The sequence below is a fragment of the Macrobrachium rosenbergii genome, chromosome 12 (genome assembly GCF_040412425.1).
Source record: "Macrobrachium rosenbergii isolate ZJJX-2024 chromosome 12, ASM4041242v1, whole genome shotgun sequence".
Classification (NCBI taxonomy): Eukaryota; Metazoa; Arthropoda; class Malacostraca; order Decapoda; family Palaemonidae; genus Macrobrachium; species Macrobrachium rosenbergii.
This window is the reverse complement of record NC_089752.1, coordinates 107,351,197-107,374,380: the sequence shown is the minus strand read 5'-3', so window position 1 is coordinate 107,374,380 and position 23,184 is coordinate 107,351,197. Positions and strand designations below refer to the sequence as shown.

The window sequence follows — 23,184 nt, the reverse complement described above, 5'->3', positions numbered from 1 at the left end:
TCTCACCCTTTACCATATACGACTCCATTTCTTGAGCTGCCTCTGGGGGTAGTAACCCCAGCTTTACATTTAGCTTTTCTCTGGTATCTAGCAACGGAATTACCTAGAAATAAGTGCTGAATGGATTATTTCACCGGCTGACACGGGACCCCGATCCAGAAAAAGATTTTAAATAGAGACGTTGAAAACTAGGGGAGAATTCCACCCTGAACATTAGTAAGGTCCCCGAAATTCATGTAATGAAAATAATGTAAGTGGCCACTGCTCTAAGATCATGAGCTTTGGAATGAACCTGAATAGGCTTGTATTAAGAAAATACTTGCTGCCTGATAGCAGACACAATTGACAGGGGCGTATGCTACCATCTGGATGCAATCTCTTCATCTGATGCTCTTTGTCAGAAAAAACTATATACCTCAAACTTTTAGTGGTTTATAAGTTACAAAGCTCTAATTAATGGATAAGTTGAAAGAGTTCTTTAGTACATTATAACATGCAATTTGAATATCTTTTAAGTCCATTTCCAAACCATAGCTCTGCATAATTATACTCTTTATTACAGTATACTGTAATCCTTGGAATGCTAATTTCTGCCTCACGAGAAGACACAAAGCTAATTTTTTCATGAAAGTGAAAATAAATAATGAAACAACTCATAACTTTTAAGGTTATTTTCAAAAAGAATACAAATCTTCCACATATATACTTGGAAGAAGAGTGCACATTACTTTTTGAATATAGCTGATCTGTAATATCTCAACTCCTCAATACTTTCCTTTATGTCATCAAGAGCTCTATGGGAGAGTTTCTTGGAGGGTGCATTTGTGAAATCCTCTGGATACCAGCGTCTGCAAATAAAATTAATCAAGAAATCAGAGCTTTGGATAATTTGTCAAAGTATCTTGCATGATCACAAAAATGAAAATACTGCACTATCATACCATGAAAGTGAAAATCAATAGGACTTAATTTTTCTTACGGGAAATACCCAAATGAGAAACAGCTCAAATGAAAGAACAACTTTGAAAAGGAGAGAGAAAGAGCGTGTGTGTGTGTGTGTGTGTGTGTGTGTGTGTGTGTGTGTGTGTGTGTGTGTGTGTGTGTGTGTGTGTGTGTGTGTGTGTGTACATAATCAGTGAGTTTAGTTTTCTCGTTTCTCAAATACTGTTTAACAAATGTTCAACATAAAAATTAAAAATCCCCCATAGGGGGGCAGTGCCGTCAGTGCACCTCATGCGGTGCACTGTAGGCATTCTTTCCACCCCATCCTAACAATTGATTCATAGTGCAACTGTGGAGTTCTCCTCTTGTTACACCTTTCAAACCTTTTACTGTCAATTTCTGTTTCAGCGCTGAATGACCTCATAGGTCCCAGTGCTTGGCCTTTGGCCTAAATCACATATTCAATTCAATTCAACATACAAATCAGAAAACCTAAGACAGTTACAGTCAATTACATGCCTCCTTCTACTTAACAAATAAAGCATAAACCCTGGCATATTAACAATCACCCAAAAGTCTTCTTAACTTCATGCCCCACTACCAAGTACAGACACACTGTAATATCTATTAATATATTGCTCTGAACCTTTGGAAAGTTACAAAGAACCTAATACTATACATCCATCAGTATGTTATGCAACATACTTCAGCACAGGCTCTAGCATTGGCTTTGCAACTTACAAAAACAACTCTCACCAACTATAAAGTCTTTCTCTTAAAAATGGACTTTCAATAACCTTAACAACCTGATATACTGCATGTAGGACTAAGATCACAACTTAGGATGTAAGCAGATACCTGTAAAGCTGTTGCCAGTCAAAAACAAAGAAATTCATGAGAGACCCTGCCCATCCACAAGAACTACTGTAATGTACTTTACTTGCAAAATTGTGAATGGAAACCTGAAGGTAAGCAACTTTCAGGTTGATGGATGCTAAAAAGTTGTTTTTATGGACTAAGTGGCAGGCTGAAGCTGTGGTCTCCAACCAAAAAGCATTCGCTGAAGATATCAGTTTAGAACACTGAAGTTGATAGTAGGTTTCCAGCCTCCTCAGGCCTTGAGGACTCCAAAGAGCCTACTGTGAAAGACCCTTGAATTGCTTCACCTCCTCTCTGGCATTTTCCTCCATTATCTACCTCAACTCACTGAATCTGACACTAATAGAGGGCCAGTCTCCCAGACATCAAACTTTGAAAAAAATTCCTGGTGTATTAGAGAAATGTGTCATCACAATATTTAGATAGAACACATTCCATGGCATATGTAGTCTCAAACCGGAGATTTAGCATTAGGCAACTTATCAGAAACAGATACTGATAATTACAGTATACTTGTAAATTACTTGCATCATTATTGTATAAAGTAACTTATGCATAAGAATTACTGCTTTAAAGGTGAAGTTTTACAATCAAGATCTGAAAAATCGAGGCATCATACTTTATTGTTATTTGGTCATGTTACTTTTTTGCTCATTTATATAGTATAGTATAAGGATTCCAAGATGCTAAAATGCAGTGGCCAATGAAAAGTTGTGTTTGCATACTGTAAACACACTGTATTTGTTTAGTAATGTTCACTGATGAGTTGCTGGTCTTCTCAAAGATGCCCATTAACATTCCAACAATTTCTGTAGTTGATGAAGGTAGGTACTGGTGGTCAGGTTCAGCCGATTCCAAAAATAGCTGATGCCTTACCTCAGTTTGCTATAATTCAAATTTCAGCTTTTTTTCTTTTTCAAATTTCATCTTTTTTTTTTTTTTATTCCAATTTTATTTGTCAATTTTGTATTTTTTTTTAATTTTATTACTGGTTTATTTTGTAGTGTCATTCAGTGGGCAAAGGTATGACATTAATTTCTTGTCAAGGCAAGGTGATTTTTGGCTTTTCTCCTCAAAATTTTCAAGGGCTCATTTGATCTCCAACATCTTCCTGCACCTTTCCAAGGTCATTGCTAAAAACTTTTAAGGATGAGAATAAGAGATTACTGTATATGGCGCATGCACCATATACTTCCTTATTCTCAACCTTTTTTTCATCCTCCCCTTTCTTATGTGATGATCTAGTACTGTTTCTATCCAATCTTACAGTTAGGTTTCTTGTATTCAGACTCTGCCCACTTTTCACTAACCAACATTTGGTGCTGCAGTGGATTCGTTTTAATCTAATACCTTGAAGCAGAAGAATTTATGTTACCCTCACGTACATGGGAACAAACAGGTATGCTGTGGTCAAGAACATGGGGGCAGCGTAGTGCTCAGGGACAGTCAGGTATGCAAAAGTAATTGCATATGCAGGCGAAGCCAAGGTGGGACTCGTTTGCATACATGGAAGCAGGGGCCTGTACAAGAGCAGTTGTGTCGACGCGCAAACCCACAGAAGTGGGGGTTGATGATTAAGCTGCAGAAGACACAGACATGGGTAGTGAGACAGTGATCACTGTTGGTAAAAAGGAAGACTTGTGATAAATTTACCATGAATGAATTAAATACTGGATAGGAAAAAAAAATTGGTCCTGGAACACAGGAAACCTTCCCAGGCTGGGCCATGAAAGAGGTGTTCACTGAACGAATGATCAGCAATGGAGGGTAAGGCATGGATGGAACTAAAGGAGGCAGGAAAGGAGTAGGAGCAACAAACATAAAAATAAAAAAGAGAATGCAGAGTTGAGGCCAGAAGCTACTTTCTAGGGGTGACTAAGATTGTCATAAAATGGAGACATCTGTAGAAGGCAAAGCTTCACCAGGCAACAAAGAGGGAGGGAGGTCAAAATTCAGGATGGCCAAAGTCTTTTACTGCGAGTGCTCTTGAAAGGAGGGCAGCGAGATTGCGGGTTAAGCAGCCTCATCAGACAAAACTCAAGACTTTACAGTTGTGGCTGAAGAGTGACAAAATAAGATAGAGAAAACTCACCATGATGCCAGGTGAACAGCAACTATACACTTGCCTCTAAGCATACAGGAACCAGAGACCCAACACACACTGGACATGCTGGCCCCCTACACAAAGGCCTTTGCATAAGTAGTTCATTGTCCTAGATGACATATGAACTGCAAGACTTACTGCTCCCATCTAAACAAGTATGCTGAAACATGAATAGGAACATATAAATTACAAAATATACTAGCGCAATTAATGAGGTTAATCACATGCAGTAATTAACAGCTGCAACAGAAACGGGGACCCAAAGGTAATCATTAGTACAGGTAAGCATTGAGTTACGACGGGGTTAGGTTCTTGCATACACACTGTAAGCTGAATTTTGATGTAACTAGGTTTGCAATTCAGTATACAGGTATAAATGGGCTACCCAATAGCCTAACTGCTTTTACTTACAGCCTACCATGGTTCTATCACCATGAATATATTTTTATATAGTAACTTTCTCATCAATCTTTACAATAATACATTATATTGATTCGTTTTGCTTAAAACTTTAGAAAATTTGCCTTTTTACATTGTTGGCTTAGACTCTTCGTATGTTGTTTTTAATAAATTTATTAAAAAGGTATTACAGGTATTAATCTTCTGTTTTACTGTGTTCGATTTCCCATTTTGCACTGCAATATCACGGAAACCTTGTGTATGTAACTTATACCATGTTTACATCTACAGTACATGTGGCATTTCATATAATATGATGTCCTATGAAAAGACCCACAGTTTAGCTTTTTTTGTTTTGTTTAACTTAGTATCATACTTATATATTTAAGAGTAAACATGAAAATATTGTAAAACTGTTGATATATTTCATTTCACTAATTAATTTTCCAATTCATCTGTGTTTTGTAACTTGCCTTACGTTTACATCCATGTTTCATATGTTTTGTCAGTATGCCAGTGGTAACTGCATCCAATATAAAATCAGTTTAACCTTATTTCAGTTGACTCTGATGAATGTCACACCACTGTAATGCAGTTTTGGAAAGAACTTTATCATTAATGAGATTTAATTTTATCTCGACAACTTTCAGTTTCGTCATAATGTTACAAAACGTGTTTACAATGTTTGCATTTCCCTTGCGGGCATATCATTTGGTGATATTTATGTTTTCACACTTAATCCAGATTATTTCATAGTTTTTGCTTGGTAAGGTTACAGTCGACCCCTGGTATTCGTGGGGGATGCATACCACAACCCCCCCCGTGAATAGTTAAAATCCGAATGACTTGAAACCCCTCTAAAAATGCTTATAACTACCTATTTTGATAGTTCAAGCACCAAACAAAAATCTCTAAAAATGCTTATACCTAAGCATTTTAATAGTTTTATCACAAAAAGTGCATTTAGTCACAAAAATTAGATGAAAATACAGTAATTAGTGAATATTTCTCTATGAAAAATACCGCGAATAGGCGAATTTTCCACGAATAGTGTATATGCTTTCCACAGAAAAATCCACGTATAGGTGAAGCCGCAAATCTGGAACCACAAGTAGGTGGGGGTCCAAAATCTGGAACCACAAGTAGGTGGGGGTCCAAAATCTGGAACCACAGGTAGGTGGGGTCCACTGTAATCTTTTATCCTTTTTCATGTGCGAATTCATCAAAACTATCGACAACCTTTCTCACCGCCTCTTCATCTGCACTCGCTACATTTTCTGTTACTCAAACTTGTGCAAACTGAATCTTCTTTTGAACCATCCAGCACTTATGTTGAAATCTTGTTAATATACATAACCTGCAGGTTCCTTTAAGGGTCTAAATCATACTTTTAGCCTTTGCATTGATGGTAATAAGGCTTTAATCTGGTCTTCTATTCACACCATCAATAACTGTTCCATTTCATGGATTGGCCCTTGCTTTTGCTTCATAATTACAGTAGTGCCTTGAGGCAAAATCTTTTAACAGCTTCATGTATGCATTCTCGATCCTTAAGAATTGTCATTAATGTTGAATGTGGAAGTTCCAGGTCATGTGTTATTGTGCTTATTCTTTTTCCTCCTTCATACTGATTAATCACATTCAGTTTTACTTCCAAACTGATAGCCTTTCTTTCCTTTTTGGCTGGCTGAATTATTGACACTGAAAGTGTCCTTTCTGTCAGCACACTGCTGCTGAATAAAAACTTTTTAAACAGTAAATGAGGTACAAATGACAGCTATTGTTCTCAGGACTGATACTAGCATGAGGCAGTGTTTTGAGAGAGAGAAATAATGTTAAGCCACAAACTTTCAAACATGTTTGTTGACTGTAACGTCACTAAGCATGAAAACATGTAAACATTTAGATGGATAAATATCAAACTGTTAAGTCAATCCTTCCAACCTAACCATACATTCTCAAACTTGAATTGTATGATCATATGCCATGCTGGGTATACAAGTTTGATAGTGTGCTGCCTGCTTTACAAGTATTGCTGGGACTGCTACTTGTAAGAGCTGCCTGCTGTGCGATGTTTTGCAAATTTTTATAATTTTTTTTTTATAGTTTTCTCATTTTTGTAATATCTCTTTGCTACTGTCGTAAATGCAGATTGTCATAAGTTGCACCCATCATAAGTCAACGCCTGTCTGTTTGTGTTGGCAAAACATCAAAACATTTACTGAGTAAACAAACAAACCCTGAGAAGAATTTCTGACATTGCAAAACTCACTACAGAGCTCCATGTTAAGCCTGGGCAAAAAGTGAGAAAACAAAACAAAAATTACACACTGACCTTAGAAGAATCAAATGAAAGATAAGTCTACTGAAACAGAGATTTTTAAAGTATGCCACTGACCAGAAGGCAAAAAGGCTCCAGTTAGTGATAAATTTAAACAATAAAACCCAACACAATCAAAATAAAGCAAAGTGAATAAGTTCATGAGTGAATGAACAGAAGTGAATGGGACATCACATATCCTGAAAAAACAGCATTAACCCTGCAAAGCATGGCAGTACAACCAACTTTGAGGTGGTCACATGGAGGAATGAACCATTACCTTTCAGACCAATAAAGCATGAGGTAGGAATGTGTATAGAGACTTCTCCTTGCATGATCTTCTAAGTTGGTGTGACTGGAGCTGTGCACAATGAGTAAGGCTATTTTATGATTAATGGGTTTGTAAAAAATGTCTTATTGTAAAACACTATGTTTCAAAGTTGAAAGTTTGTTTTGGTCTGACAGTCTGATAATGTACTGTATTCCTCTTATTGTACTGTTCTTGATACTGACATTACATTCTTTTCTAGCTAATAACAACTGTAGAAAAAGAAAATCTTTACAGCTAATAATGGATACAAAAATCATAGCTCTGTTTAAGTTAATACTTCCAAAATGTCCTAAACCATTAACATTCAACCAAATACTATGTAAAACAAATTAAAGCTAAAGTACTTTGCATTAAATTATAAACATCATGTAACCTTCCACTATGTAACATACCTGCATAATTCTTTAACAGTAGATACATCTACAATACGATAATGAAGATGTTTCATCAGTTTTGGCATGTATTTATCCAGAAAACGTTTGTCGGCATGTACTGAATTCCCAGCCAGAGGAGCTTTTCCTGAAATACAGTAGAGTACATTTAAATTAACCTTAAAAATTCTATTAGAAAGTATTCCATTAAAATAATGTTAATCTAAGAAATATCTTGCGAAATTACTCCTTTATTAATATATCTTGACTATCCTTCTACTTCTTACAAATGCTACATAATTTAGAAAACAAATGTTATAATTAATGCTCATGTTTAAAACCTGTCTTATTAGTGCAGAATTTCAACCTCTCACACCTGTACTATGTTCAGCAGACCTTGAATGATGTACTGTTTGTTGCAATGACCACGCTAAGAAATCTAACTTTACAATACAGTAAATACTTAGTAAGAATCATTTTTGTACCTACAGACAAGTTGCTGATGGAAGACCATACTTGTCTCTCTTTCATCCATACAACCCACACTGTACAACCTGACCCTTTTTTTCACTGGTCTCTATCAATTGAAAAATGTTCAAACACAGGACAGACAGGGTTTACAACCTAAATGACTTTTTCTGTCACCACAGTTAAGTTATGGATAAGTTACTTTAAAATATAATTGAAAACACCTGGACAAACACGTTACCTTTCTCCGTATGTTGCGCTACAAACTGCAGGAGTTGATCTTCTCCTGCTTGAAGGCTGATTTTACTACTGCGGCATTTTTCTGTCAAACCTGACTAAATAAAAAAAAAAAATTGGTGAAACCACTGTACTGAATTAACTTATACCTTTTGTAAATCAACTTATCATCTTTGGTTATGATATAAAATTAGTGCAAACAGCAAGTTTTACAATTTAGCAGCACACTGCTAAAAAAAAAAAAAAAGGGTATGCTTAAGATTACATATACTGTTTTATATCTTTATGGAAGAAACAAAGAGAAGAGAGGAAGAAATGGCAATTTAGGTACAGTACAAAGTTGTTGAATGGGTAATGGTTATGAATGGAGTCAGGAATAGATGATATAAGCAGATGAATGTGTTGATTGGGAATAGTTAATAATAAATGCAAAACACTAGTACAACATTTTGAAAGAAGTGAACTGCAAAGTGAAGTAATGAAAGTATTAGGGTGTGTGCATAGATCTGGAAGAGAAGTTTTTTAAGGGAGCAGGTATTTTTAAACATTGCACCAATTGTTTAAACAACTCACTTTATATGAAGTGAAGAATGGATGTTAAATGGAAATAAGCAAAAGGCAGAAGCTGCTAAGATGAACTGCTTACATGGAGAGGATTTCAACAATAACTACCAGTTGCATGTGATTAACAGAATGAAAACTGAATTCATTAAAACAGTTTTTAAAATTTAAACATTTCTGCAGCGAAGCATTTTAAATAATCTGGACTGCTTACCTCATAAATAGCATCAACATTTTGATACCCAACTGACCTACTGAGACAAGCAATAAGAGGTTTATGTAAAGCATTCATTTGTATGAGCATGGTCACAGGAGCTTTACCTTTCCATGATGCTCTTTACACCAGTCATTCATATTGTCCAGAAGACTATCTTCCACTTTCAGCACTATATTAGGTCCTTCAGCAACAACATCTAGTTCGCTATCAGTTATAAGCACGGCTGCTTCCATTATGGTTTCTTTTTCGACATCCAAACCAGTCATCTGAAATCGAGGTACTGTTAAATCAAAGGTTAAGAGACACTGTAAAATGATGAACAATGTACAGTACAACTTTAAACTGTCTACATTGAGAACATTATTTTTAAAACAAAGTTTATATTAGAAACCACAGTGTAAATTTGGTTTTACTTGCCAAAGGCATTGATATCAGATCAGTTAAAAATGATTTTAACTCCTTACTAAGTCCTGTACTCAAAACGACATAGCTGCCCCTAAAGGAGGGGCTACTTTCTCTCGCCTAATAAAATAATTTGCAGAATTATTTATTATTATTATTATTTTCAGACCCCTTTCAAAGGACTACCTCAAATGAATTTCCTAAAATGAAAACTAGTTACTCAGTATAACTTTCATAATTCAATGATTGGCTAAATTTGTTAATATTATAGACATAATTTCCTTGAGTGAGTTGCATGCATCCAGGATATGGCACTTATCATTAGCTCCCCGCAGGGAGGTAGTTCCATCAGTGCACCCTACGTGGTGAACTGTAGGCCTTACTTAAGGTTCTTTGCAGTGCCCTATCAACCCCTAGCTGCATCCCCTTTCATTCCTTTCACTATACAAGTACAGTATCACAACTCATATTCTCTTTCTTCCAACTTACTTTCCACCATCTCCTAACAATTGTTTCAACATTATTTTCAGTGCTGAATGACTTCATAGGTCTCCATACTTGGCCTTTGGCCCAAATTTTATATTCAAATTCCAGTTACCATTAGCTGAATTAGGAGTCACATTAACAAGTTTTAAACTGAATGCTGAATTCTCAAATCAAAGAGGTGTGACCATTTTGATAAATGAGGCAAAAAGTACTGTAGTTCAGATTGAAGTTCTCTTTTAACACTTGGAAATTTCCATGCCACCAGGCAAGTTTCATCTCTTGGGATTCCAATGATGAATGAAGTCACCATACGTGGATGCATCTCGCTGAAACCCAGTGAGATGGGCAAAAGCCAACTCCAATGTCTGGAGAGCAGTCACCTGCAACTTCCAGCACATTTTTTCTACAATTGCAATGCTTCTGCAGACAAGATGAGAGATTTGACCAAAAACATTTGAAAACTTAATCCAGTGCTTGCTTCATGATTTTATCAAATTAAAATTACTGCTCACAATCACCAACAGAAAACCTAATTTGTTTGAAGTTTTCCAATACAGTAGCTGCAAAACAGCAGACAGTCTACAGGGGCACAAATTCTTAATGAGTAGCTTGAGAACAAGCTTTTCAAGCCTGAGCACAAAAACTTTAGTGCCAGTACTAATGGATAACTGGAAGTGTCCATTAAACGTGAGTCTATTTACTAATACAGTTCTAACTGCCAAAACTTAAAATAAGTAACATGATAAGTTTTTATCCTGTTAATCTACTCATACTTGTGTCCAGTCAGTGAGTGTGCTTGTGTATGCCTCAAATGTTTACAATGTTTACTTGATGCAACTGGTGTATTAAAACTTTATGTTACACAAAACAACAGTCAAGTTGGTAAGACATAATAAACTAAATGGGGATTTAGTCCATCATGTTATATCAGTAGGTTAAAAAAATTATACTGTACAAGGCATTGTATATACATTTCCTTCCAGGGTATGATTTGTTTACATGCATGTGGAAAAGTGGTCAATTTAACAAGAGAGCTTTGAAAGGAAAATCAGGGTGTCTGATGGCAGGACTGCGTGAAAAAACATATCATAAGTGAAATTAACAAAACTCCATATTTATATGAAAAAATGACGAAAGGCAGATGAAGTTGTTGGACAAGTCACCTGCACAACCCCTGAGAGAAAACTTGGCTCCTTCACATTGAAAGCTAGACCCACTTGGATTATTTTGGAAGATAAAGCATTTAGAATTTCACAGGTCCTGTGCATCATGGTGCAATGGAGGTGATGATACAGGAAAACTTAATATATGGTAATTGAGCACATGCTCAGATCAATTCTCCATATGCTGCCTTGCATGGTAAGATTTCTTTTATTTAATTAATCTTTATAACTTTAGACATATATATATATATATATATATATATATATATATATTTATAAACCCGGAATTACTGTACTAGTCGAAATAATCGGGTTTCATAAAATGTTGAGTAAAAGTTCAAACAAAAATTTCCGATGAATCATATGATGTTTGTAGAAAAAGAACTTGGGCGGCTGCCACAGCCATGCTTATTTAAAAGCATTTAAAGATATAAACAAAACACATTAAGTTAATAATACAGTATTTATAAACCGAATTACTGTATGTCTGTTATCATAAAATTAAGAAAAATTTGAACTCGACAGCCTGTGATATAAACAAACCATAGCGCCGCCCTGGTGGTGTATTGCGGTACTAATTACATAAACATTCAGAGGCTGCCGAGTTCCGACGTAATTTCTGAAATTTTTCTTAATTTTATGATAACAGACATACAGTAATTCGGTTTATAAATACTGTATTATTAATTTCATGTGATAATATGGCTTGTTTTTCAATGTTATCATAATTAACAACAGTTTTCATGTGTACCTGTTACAGTACATTCTGGTAGTGCCTATAGGCTACTTAGCCTAGCCTATGGCTCTCGGTATATCATCGGTAATACAGCCGCATTGGTCATAGGCCAACTTTTTTGATACAGTATGCATTTAAAAATGTAAAAAGTGCTTCTGATAAGGTAAGTTATTCAACTCTGAACCTATTTAATTGTAATTTGTGTAAAGTTTTGTATAAAAAGGCAAGGTTGGGGTAAAGACTGGTGGTCAGGAATGGATTAATCCATTTTCAGTTATTTCTTATGGGAGAAATTAACTCAGAATTCGACAAAATCGAATCTCGACACTTCTGGAACGAATTAACGTCGAGAACCAAGGTTCTACTGTATAACCTATCATCCCTTCATTAATCTGAGATGCACTTCAGATGAACTCAGTCTCATCATCATCAAAAGTCTCTGATGTACTGTTACAATAAATTAAAGTGAAATAAAATAGTTAATGTCCTTAATGACCGTCTCCTATATTTTCTTGTATATACAGACATAAGGGGAGTTCAGGGGCCAGTTGAGAATGACAGACAGGTTCTGCCGACAGAAACAAACCTAGCCTTTCCTAGTATGTTGTGTCCTGACCTAGCCAGACATTACCTTCCTAACCTGCCCTGGGTATGGGGGCTTTGCTTCCCCAGACTCCCCCAAGTAACACTAAACATCTGAAACATGATCCAAACTTCTGCTCGGAGGTAGTGTTAGAGCTGGCTCCTGTTGCTCTGCGAACTACCATGAGTTCATTGTGCTTGTTGCATAAAATGTACAACAGCAACAAACATTATCTGCAGTCTACTTTACTTGACCTTGATGTTTTTCCTCACAAAAGTAAGAAGTCTGCTGCTGCAACATGTGGAATAGAATGCAGTTGTGGAATCTTCTAATCTCTCTGTATTTAAGTGAGGGGAAAATTCATTCCTGCTCTCTTCTGACATCAGAATTTCAGGTGTATCAGTTTTATTTTCTATTCCCTCATATTTATTTATTTAATCTTGTTTTTCTATAAGCTGTCTCTCTTTGCAGGCTAATTTCCCTTTGGAGCCTGCTAAAGTTTATATTCTGTTGACTCAATAAGGGTTTTCAACTGAAGATTTAAAGAGAGAAAGAAAGTCATGCAATAGAGTCATACTACCAAAATAATCATATAGAAGTTTTCCACCAGTAGTTCTTAATCAGATGTAGCCTTACCACTTGCTGTTGATCAACATGCAACTGTCAACTTTTGTATATAATACCCAAGTAAGTTTGGTAATATATACTGCAGAATAGTTGCACACACATTCTGCTGTACATATCACAGAGCAAATGCAGAGTGAACCCCTTAAACTGCATTCTACCTGACACCATGTTGGGAAGGGGGAGCCCCTAGGCCATGTCAAGGAACATCTTACAATGGCACAAGTTATAGGAAGGTCAGGGTCCACTGCTGGCTAAGTAACACAGCCTACTAGGTTAGGTTGGGTTAAAGTATGTTAGGTTAGTATGGTTCCTTTTATAATAGATTTCCTTAGGCAATCCCTTCTTGAACATAGGCTATGGCTTCCTGATGACTTTCGTATTCATGGAACCATTCCATACAGTCCATGCAGAGCTAATACTTAGAAATACTGTTATCAGTTGTGGGCACATACCACTGGTATACAAACATCTCCATCATTTAAAACCTTAAATACTGTTTTCCTATGTTCAAGTCACACATCAATCCGTCAACGGCGGCACCTATGTATGGATGCCTTGTAGCCTACGATATTCTTTATTAGCCTTAGACCGGCGTCGGCCGTGATTCTAAGGAACAAATCTCAAGTGAAGCAGCACTGCATATATATATATATATATATATATATATATATATATATATATATATATATATATATATATATATATATATATATAAACTCTGGGCAAAATATCCGTAGCCTACAAATATAAATGTTGTTCTTTGTTCACTGGAACATCGCTGGAAAAGAAGACAAATAATTAACATAACCCTGGTCGTATCGTCTACCTGAGCAAGGCTTTTAACGTACCTCCAGATCTATCCATACTAATCTTTCACTTAGCCTGGGTACTTTTACTGGAACTTCTTGATCGCCTGACATTTTTCTAAATGACAATGACCGCGAATTACTAAAGGTCAGTGATCTCGTAGTCTGACTCGGAGTGCGTGAAGCAAAGCTTACAAGTAAACGTGGAATCCTCACGCTGAGCATTCAGTTCAATTGCATCGAGGTACCCTTTGTTAGAAATAACAACATTGCACTTCTTCTTCTTCCTTCTGATGATCTGATGGCCCATCTACGAAATTCAGCATTGGCCCGCCTGCTTTATTTCTTGTCCTGTTTTCATTTTTATTTCACCTAATGTTTTACATTTTAATGCCTTCTTGAATTCTTTCTTTCTTTACTTTCTCACCTCTTCTACCTTCATTTCAATTTTCTTGTAAAATGTCTGAAAGACCCAAAAACGTCCGAATATGGTACCTTTATGGTCTTGCACTATATTTAACTAATCTTTTATTATCTAATGATGCAATACTCAGTTCTATTCTCCAAATGGCCAAACCCCTACGTCAGCTATCAGTCTCCAATATAATGTAGTTGCAACTTTTCCAAGCATTCCTTCGATTATCTTGCAATGTAGTCCTAAATCTCTCATCTCTTTTATTGCGCTCGAAGTCGCAATATTTAGAAATATTGTGGGCATTTCTACTGCCTTATATATATATATATATATATATATATATATATATATATATATATATATATATATATATATATATATTTATTATATATTTTTTTTTTTAAGCTTGTGAATCCAGAGCTTCTAATCAACAAGCCTTTAAGTTTTTTCCAAATTACTGCAGATATTTCGTTGTCCTTTGCTTATGCTGAGGTTGTGACCTCGTTTTTCTGAGTTCATTTTCATAAAATATACATATTCTATTGTTTCAGCACTTCCATTCTTAAGCATTTCTTTGACTTTTCTGTTTTCCATTTTTTTCTATTTCCTCTTTCCACTATTTTCGACTTTTGCGAATTGGTGCTAAAAAGTAAATATTGTGATCATTCCAAGCCACGCAATTTCTTACTACTCCCTCCACTCTGTCTTCCTACCACTGTCAGTATATATTGATGCTTCTGTTATGATATTCTTTATCAATTATTGTTTTCCGGCTTATTGCACTTATTTTGTCATATGGGAAAAGTAACAGCAGCCAGTAAGGTAAAAGTAACCTTCTTTGTAAGAACTCTGTAATCTTAGTTTTTTTATAGTGCTTGTACATGTATCACTGTCGAATTCCTTCAGTTCCAAGTTTCTTTCACTGATTTTTAATTTTTTTTTTTTTGTTTTCTCTACATTTTTTAAACAGATTAATGTTATCTATGTTAATTATGTTCTTCGCTATGTTGAGGTTGTTGTACAATACTGCATTTACTTCTCATGTCAATATAAGCTGGGGCAGTGCAATAGAAGTGTTCAAAATTTTCTTTTATTGATACATAACAGACTTTGGTGTCTTTACCTTTAGACCATTTCCAATTGTTAAATTCTGGTGTATTTAATATAGTCCAAACAATTACAGCGGATTTTCTGTAATGTTATACTAAAAATATTCTTGTATGCTGCCTTTACACAGTATATATTCTACATATATATAAAGTTTTTTCCTCTATTATGTTTTTTTCTACCTTATATATGTATCATATATAAAGTTTTTCCTCTATTATGGTTTATTGTTTTTAGATGTTTGTTTTTCTTTTTCTATATCTCACAAATTTCCAACCCCCTTCTTCAGCTCTTACTCCAGTGGGTCTGGGTCTTTCAACTCTTCTGGTGCCCACAGAAGCCCAGCTAACACCGTCGCACAGAACTATATATTTTCAGAGGGGAGGGGATGCTGTGGTCGAAGGTGTAGGTCCACTCTCTGAGAGTCTAAACCGAAAAAATTATCTAGATTTTTTTCTTGCACTTTTTAAAGAAGTATGAAAAGCATATTTATTATTTTTAATTAAAAAGTTCAGTATGATTGTGATTCGTTGTTCCTCAGTGAATCCTTGTGATGGTATATAGTATAAGCACACACACACACACACACACACACACACACACACACACACACACACACACACACACACACACACACACACACACACACACACATATATATATATATATATATATATATATATATATATATATATATATATATATATATATATGCCTACATATTTGTGTGTGTGTGTGTTAAATTAAAAGTTAAAGTCCTCCTGGGCCTCTGTAGGCTCACAGGGCAGGCGCTGATCTCTGTTTCTTAGGCCGACAGCCTTTGAGGGGGACAGGTCCCAATGCCTAAGGCTGGGTGTAGGTCCTGACCAGTTTCGACTTTATTTCCAAGTCATTAACGAATAACAATGTGCATGGTAAAGGCACAGTATGGACAAACATACAAAATCGTTGGGAACTACAAATCCACACCTGACAGGTGCCAAAGGGGGATGGACAACAGCACTCATTGGTACTGGAGCTACGTGCTGTTTACTAATATGATAATCCTTTTTCCTTGCATATCTACGACCTTCCTTACAATGAAAACATTTTACAAATTTCTTTTGAAATTATTGGATCAAGTTTATACATCCCTTGACAGATGTTCATGTTATAACCATAGGTTTCTTAAAAAAAAAAAAAAAAAAGAGACTCATTTATATTCTTTCCAGTGCTTCATATCTTTTTCTGCATCTTTTCCACTTGTATGTGGGGTCGATACACACACACACACACACACACACACACACACACACACACACATATATATATATATATATATATATATATATATATATATATATATATATATATATATATATATATATATATATATATATATATATATATATATATATATATGTACATATATATATATTATATTTATATATATATACAAAAATAAACTGTTGTTATTGTTGTCTTGAAATACCTCGAGAGGAAGAAAGATCCTGAAAATTTCTTGTTCTGGAAAACGCACTGATTTCTAATGACTTATGTAAGCACTGTATCTTAATCGTCGATCTAAATTAAGCCACTGCGTGTGACTCTTTCATGTTTGCCTTCCGATAGAGTTCATTAATAATACTGATCTGGAACGAATTTTCGTAATCAATTTTTAGAAAGGTAGACCATGAGTAAAGGACTCATTTGACTCTAACCATTTTCCTTAAGTTTCCTTTGGTCGTAAACGCAGATGCTTGCTTGCTATTGTACTAAAAGCAGATGGCAAGAGTTGATTTTCTTGTTAAGAGTTAACCCAGAAATATGAGTCCCCAAAAGGCGCTTGCGTCTCTATATTAGTGGTCGGAGTCGGACCTCTTTTCCATGAATTCTGATGCCTTTGTTGAAGAATCAGTTATTTAAAGAAACCATAAACTTGACATATAAACAGCAAGGGACTGCTTATGTTCCAGATGGGCCAGTAAGAAGGCCTACTGAAAGAAATTTTGAAGGTCAAGGTTGATTTTGCCTTCTCTTCCCTTCCGCAGTGTGAAGCCACGATTAAACAATCGATACGAAGAAAAAAAAAAGGTTCACCTTTGAATACCGATAGAACTAGCAAAATTTTGGGATTACTGACCATGTAATCATCTCTTACGTTAAAGGGATGATAAATTTACTACGTAAAGGACCAAGCATAGGTAAATGAAGTGTTGACACATATTTTGAAGGAAGTCTGGTGTCATATTCCCATTTATTTTCATTCGCTCGAGGGCACACCGCGGGAAAGTTGAAAAAGCCGTTACAACGAAAGTGTATCAAATCGATTCGTTTATTTCATCCGTGTATGCGATTATATAGTTTGTTAATAGCAATATAACCCAATGAAGATTTTCTTTCGAAGGACTTTTCTCTGCATGGTTTCATTCTGCTGAAATATGAGTGCGTGCGTGTGTTGCAGAAGTGGTTGCAGTCGTTAACGTAAATACGAACTCAGTTCAAGTCAGTTTGTGTTTGTGAGGTGTAACGTTTTAGACAGTTTGTCGTTACGTTTTACACTGTAAGTAGCCCGAGTTGAATTTACATTTTACGTAATTAATTACGCTGTGTTATAATCAGGCTAGATCCCTTTGTTAGTCTAATATAACAGGTGAAATTGTTGGCTGTGTAGCTAGACGTAGTGTAACGCAGCCCATTAGGCTAAATGTCTATTGAAGACGAGTCGCTATAGAATAGGTCTATGGGAAGAGTCGTGTTTGCTTGATCAAGCAACCAACGAGGACTAATTAAAGTTTATTTAATGCTAAATAGGCCGTAGGTTACATGTATAACTAGTCAACTTCATCATTGGATGGTGTTTCGAGTTAACATAATTTAGGCCTAGCCAAGGCCTATAAATTGTGATATTAAAAACCTTACGATAAGTTGAATTTGCTTTAGCTGGTTACATAGGGTAGCCTTTTATCTATTATCTAGACAGGCCTAGGATAGACTAGTATTATCCTGGCACATCTGTCCCCAAATTGGTAAAACTACAGGGTAACTGCACAGACTGCCATGTTGTTATTATGGAATGGTTCTGCGGATGCGCAAGTCATTAGGGAGCCATATGTTCAAGAAGGGATTGGCTAAGGAAACGTATCATAAAAGGAACTATACTAACCTAACGTACCCTAACCTAACCTGGTAATTCTAAGCAGGCTGTCTGCGGTGAGCAAGACTATGGCAATTAATGTTTTCCTATGTTATTTTACTTGCTTTACAAGAATTTAAAGTAATATTGGTAGAACCATATAGTAGCTCTGTGGCGGCGACTGCGTTCTAACTTAACTTTTTCTACAGTTTTTTGGTTGCTAATTATGAATTTATCTTTAATTTTTGCCGCTCGAGTGTAATTAACCTGTAATTAACCCCTGAAGTCCATCCAACAAGGGGTTTCCATACACGATCTTCACAAGAGAGAGCACGGGTATGTCTGTTTTGAACAGTTCATATCCCATCTGGCAAGTGCAATAACTTGTTAACGTATGGGTATCCAACCCCCCCCGGGCCAGTACTAAACACGGCGAAGGGACATTCCATTTGGCCGACAACAAACAGGTGCACCGCCAGTATCAGAAGCCCTAAAAGTGTTAAAAAAACCAGTTGAAAAGGTAAAAACAGGCATGGAGCTAATATATAGAATTACTGTAATATTTTGTCGGCCAGCTGTGACTAAACTGTAATTGACCTTTGAAGACTACACGACTTACAGGGTAGATAAGCCGGCATTCTGCGGGGAGCCCCCCCACCCCCCCTCCATAGCTAATGGGGCAAAATTGTAACCAGTAAACACCTCTAAAAATACCAACCTAACGTACTGTAGGGGTGTTTACTGGTTACAATTTTACTGTATTATCTATGGAGGGTGGTGGGGGCTCACCGCAGAATGCCGGCTTAGACCTACCCTGCGTTAGGTAATTTAAGTCGTGTAGTCTTCAAAGGTCAATTACAGTTTAGTTACAGCCGGCCAACAAAATATTACTTTAAATTCTTATAAAGCAAGTAAAATAACATAGGAAAACGTCAAATGCCATAGTCTAGCTCACCGTGGACAGCTGGCTTAAAATTACCCCTAACCTAACCTAGCAGGCCGTGTAACTTAGTCGGGGCAAACCCCCAGTGAAGGAAAATCCGCTATTTACCAAAACTCCCCTATAACTGTTTTGTTTATTTATACCTGTTTTTGCTTTCATCCTTGAGGGGCTGGTACTAAACATGGCATCCCTCTGAACTCCTCCATGTTTAGTATCAGCCTAAACCAAAGATGGCAAGTTTATCATTATCTCTGTAAATTCCTCAAATTATCTTACCTCTGATGTATTATATACAGGCAGTCCCTGGTTTACGACGGGTCCGGCTTACAACATTCTGAGGTTACGACACTTTTCAAATATATTCATCAGAAATAATTTCCCGGTTTACGACACGTTCTGCGGTTACGACGCCATACGCCAATCCGAATGAAGAAATATGGCTCCAAAACAGCAGAATCATCGAAATTTGGAGTTTTTTTTTATGAAAAACTCAATAAAAATGTAGTTTACATCTTTTTCAATACACCCAAAGCATTAAAAGTAAGATTTTCTTAGGATTTTTTATGATTTTCAACGATTTTCCGGTTTATGATAATTTTCGGTTTATGACATGGTGTAAAAATGGAACCCCCGTCATAAACCGGGGACAGCCTGTACTCCCAATTCTATAGTTTAATAAAAAAATTATATTGATAAGCGAGATGTTTGTGCGGCCGTTTCTTTTACATTTACCAGGTTTTTGTGTGGAGGAAAACAGAAAATGAGAAATACAACCATGTATTTCATCCAGCCAAACCTAACATAGGGCACCAGGTTCTTATCTGGCTAAGGGCTTAACCCTCCCTTGGACCTCCTCACCTAACCTAATCTAGGACATTGTAAAAGAAAATGAATAGGGTTATGCCAAAACCTAGCATAGGGCACTGGCACAACGGGTCATTTGCTGCATTGACTCCTCACCTAAATTAACCAGTGGTACTGTAAATCAGAATAAATATTAGTTTTATATATAAGTAACTTACCAAATAATTACATAGGTATAGTTTCTACTTTATGTGGCAGCTCAGGATTCAAAATTCGCGGTAGTGCTCTTTTGTTTTGTTTGTAGGTATGCTGTCCCGCCCACTTTTGGGGAACGAATAGGTACAGCATAGCTAAAGAGCTCAATTTGTTTCTGCCGGCTAATGATTTAACACTGGTTATTAGCAGCTCTTGATTCGTTTTCACCGGGTGGTCAGAGATCGTCTTATGGTGACGTACTCTTTGCTTTTGGTAGCGCAGCTATTTAGCTTAGCTAGAATTCTGATATATTTTTCTATTGTGACTTTCCTGATTGGACTTTAGACTAATTACGTCTGTCACTAGTTTGTCTAGCATTAGTTATTGCAGCAAAGGCTGCAAAACTAGACTCACTTCAGCAAAATATGACTCATACCTTATGTAGTTCTTGCAGGGAGCAAATTTGTTCTTCTGAGCTTAATTGTGAAGAATGTAAGGACTGGGATAAGGGGGAGTGGAAGACCTTACAGACACACTTAGATAAATTACAGCCTGACTGACTGAGGAAAGCTACAGCTAGGGCTTCTGCTAAGGCTTCTGTTAGTGCAGTTCATTCCCCAGGAGTTGATATTGTTGTCATGCCTATCCCTTCAACACCTGTGATGGCCTTTTCTCCCATTTCCAGTCCTCCAGCTTTTCCTGTCCCTCCTTTACCTAGCTCTCATTCTGCTGAAACCAATGCCATTGTCAGCTTAGAAGCACGAGTAGATCAGAAATTTACTTTTTGTGAATACTGTTTCCCAAATTGGGAAGTCTGTGAAGTTCCTGATGGATAAATTTAATAGTGTAGTGACAAGTACAGTGTCAGTGGAGGGGGCGGCTGTTTGTTCCATCGATGCTCCTAGACCAAGGTCCCTGCTAAACTCCCCTTGCTCACCTGGGAGGAAGCAAACTGGCAGTCCAAGGAAGGTTGGTGGGGTTTGCCCATGAGCAGTCGACGCCTCATCTGAGCCTGTTGTCCGCCAATCCCAGGCTGAGGAGGATTGCCATTGGAAAGGCGTCTGGGTGGATGTACATGCCCTGTCATCTAGTGATTCAGACTCTCTTGGAACCAGTAAGCGCAGTAGTCGTTTTACGAAAGTTTCTAGGCCATTGAAAAGGCTGGGCGCTTTGTTGGAAATTGATTCGCCCCCGTCTTGTAAGCGAGCCTTAGAGAGGGAACTTAGCCCTCTCCCTTCGTGCAGTTTTTGGGAGTCGCCAGTGGAAGATTCTCATTCTCATTCAGTTTCTAACATGAGTTCCAACCCCAAAAGAGTGTTTGCCAGTCCAGTTCATTGTCGCAAAGTGTCTGAGGGTCCAGAGTCTGATAGTGTTGTGTATTAAACACCCACTAGAAGATTGTTTCAGTGTCCGAGCTCTCATCTCTTGAGTACCCCATGTCCAAGCGCCCATCGTATGAGCGCACTTCATCCGAGCACCCATCGCATGAGCGTTCAGTGTCTGCCTTTCCAGTTCATGGGCACCCAGTATCCGATCGTTCAGATTTGGAAGATCCTATGTATGATCGCTCAGTGTTTGGGCGTCAAATCGCCAAGTGCCCATCATTTTGGGGCCCAGTGTCCGCTAAGAGTGCAGTGGCTCCAAAAGGTTCAGTATCTGCTCTGACAGCGAGTGGGTGCCCAGTGCATCCAGTGTCTGGGCGCTTCCCTTGAAGTTCATCCACTTTCCGGCAAGTGCGCAGTCCCGCAAGGAGAGCTTCCAGTACCTGATTCTTCAGGTGAGTTTCCTTCAGTTGCCCAAGATCCTTCATTGGCACTGCTTTAACTCTGACATGACAGAGTTCTGAGCCTTCTTCAGAAACCAGCTCCAGTAGTTCAAGAACCCACAGACCCACCAGAAGAGGAGCAACCTACATCGAACTACTTGGCACTGCTCAGGTAATTCCTGATCTGCTACCCTTTGTTCTTCTCTCCGGCTGTCCCTTCGTCACTGGGGTCAGCTTTCTTGATGCGACAACCTCCAGGTACTGCCAGGCTACAGCATATGGTTTTATCTTTATTTTTAAGGAAAGCATTTGCCCATATGGATGACTGGTTAGCAGAAAAGAGAGATGTTGGGAAAGCAGTTTTCTGTACACCACCCTCTCACTTGATACAGCACAAGTATCTTATGCAACTGGAGAAGTGCCATCATTGGGAGTTTCTGCCTCCTCTCAAGGGGACTTTCCCAGTATCATAGATGTTTCGCATCTAATTAAAGACATCTTTAAAGTCTTTGAGGTCTTCAGTTTTCTGGATTGGACGGTTGGGGCTCTCGCTAAGAAAATAAGACTGTATGACTCTTCAAGAAAACTTCACGTCGGACTGGCTGGCATTTCTGACTTGTGCTGATAGAGCTGTAAGAGATGGAGCACAAGAGTTGGAGACCACCTTCACTACAGGAGTCCTTAAGAAACGAGATATGTGGTGCTCGTTTATGGCAAAGGGAGTCACTCCAACTCAGCGTTCTTCTCTTTTTGCCCTCCTAGACAAAAACAGTGTATTTCCAGCGGGACACCCTGGAATGTGTATCAGTGGAGCTCCAGAAGAAATTGACACAGGATCTTCTCACTCAGTCTATCAAAAGGACTAGGTTCCCCACACGAGCCACTGCAACTACCACATCTGCTAGGACGTCGTCCCTTTGCAGCAACAGCCCTTTCGAAGTAATAGAGGTCGTTTCCAGTCCCAACCTAGATCCAACCTCTGAACTTCCAGACCAGCCAAGAAACCTGTTAACGAGCCAGCACCTTGAAAGTGAGTTGTCTGTCCCTCTGTGTTCCACTGGGAGCAAGACTTTTTCATTTCTGGATTGAGTGGAAGAACAGGAATGTGGAGCCGTGGGTGCTGAAGGTCTTGAAGGAGGGCTATGCAATCCCTTTCAGGGAGAAACCTCCCTTGGTAACCTCCCCCATTAGTTTAACAGCCTACTCAG

General features: G+C 37.5%; 2 protein-coding genes across 8 annotated transcripts in view; one reads left to right on the top strand and one right to left on the bottom strand.

The window, feature by feature from the left end:
- Positions 1-23,184, top strand: part of LOC136843837 (nuclear distribution protein nudE homolog 1-like) — a 213,224-nt gene that overhangs the window by 18,566 nt on the left and 171,474 nt on the right. For 2 of the 7 annotated variants that reach the window (XR_010854698.1, XM_067112635.1), the window contains exon 1: positions 17,477-17,696. The exons of 1 other annotated variant lie outside the window; for it this stretch is intronic. The gene's annotated coding sequence lies outside the window, so the exon portion shown is untranslated. Of the gene's footprint in view, positions 1-17,203; positions 17,338-17,382; positions 17,697-23,184 lie in introns of those variants that run through there. 4 more of the 7 variants (XM_067112636.1, XR_010854699.1, XM_067112637.1 and 1 more) reach the window with 4 other exon arrangements.
- LOC136843836 (probable oligoribonuclease) lies at positions 657-13,913 on the bottom strand. Its single transcript, XM_067112634.1, has 5 exons — positions 13,675-13,913; positions 8,934-9,095; positions 8,056-8,149; positions 7,368-7,494; positions 657-848 (listed from the first exon to the last, which is right to left on the bottom strand). The coding sequence occupies exons 1-5, from the start codon at positions 13,855-13,857 to the stop codon at positions 725-727; spliced, it is 690 nt and encodes a 229-aa protein (XP_066968735.1). The 5' UTR covers positions 13,858-13,913; the 3' UTR covers positions 657-724.

Coding starts and splice junctions, on each gene's coding strand:
- LOC136843836 (XM_067112634.1), bottom strand. CDS start 13,857: ATGCTCAGCGTGAGGATTCCACGTTTACTTGTAAGCTTTGCTTCACGC. Junction 9,096..13,674: donor TAGTATGGATAGATCTGGAG/GTACGTTAAAAG, acceptor CCTCGATTTCAG/ATGACTGGTTTGGATGTCGA. Junction 8,150..8,933: donor GTAAAGAGCATCATGGAAAG/GTAAAGCTCCTG, acceptor TTTTTTATTTAG/TCAGGTTTGACAGAAAAATG.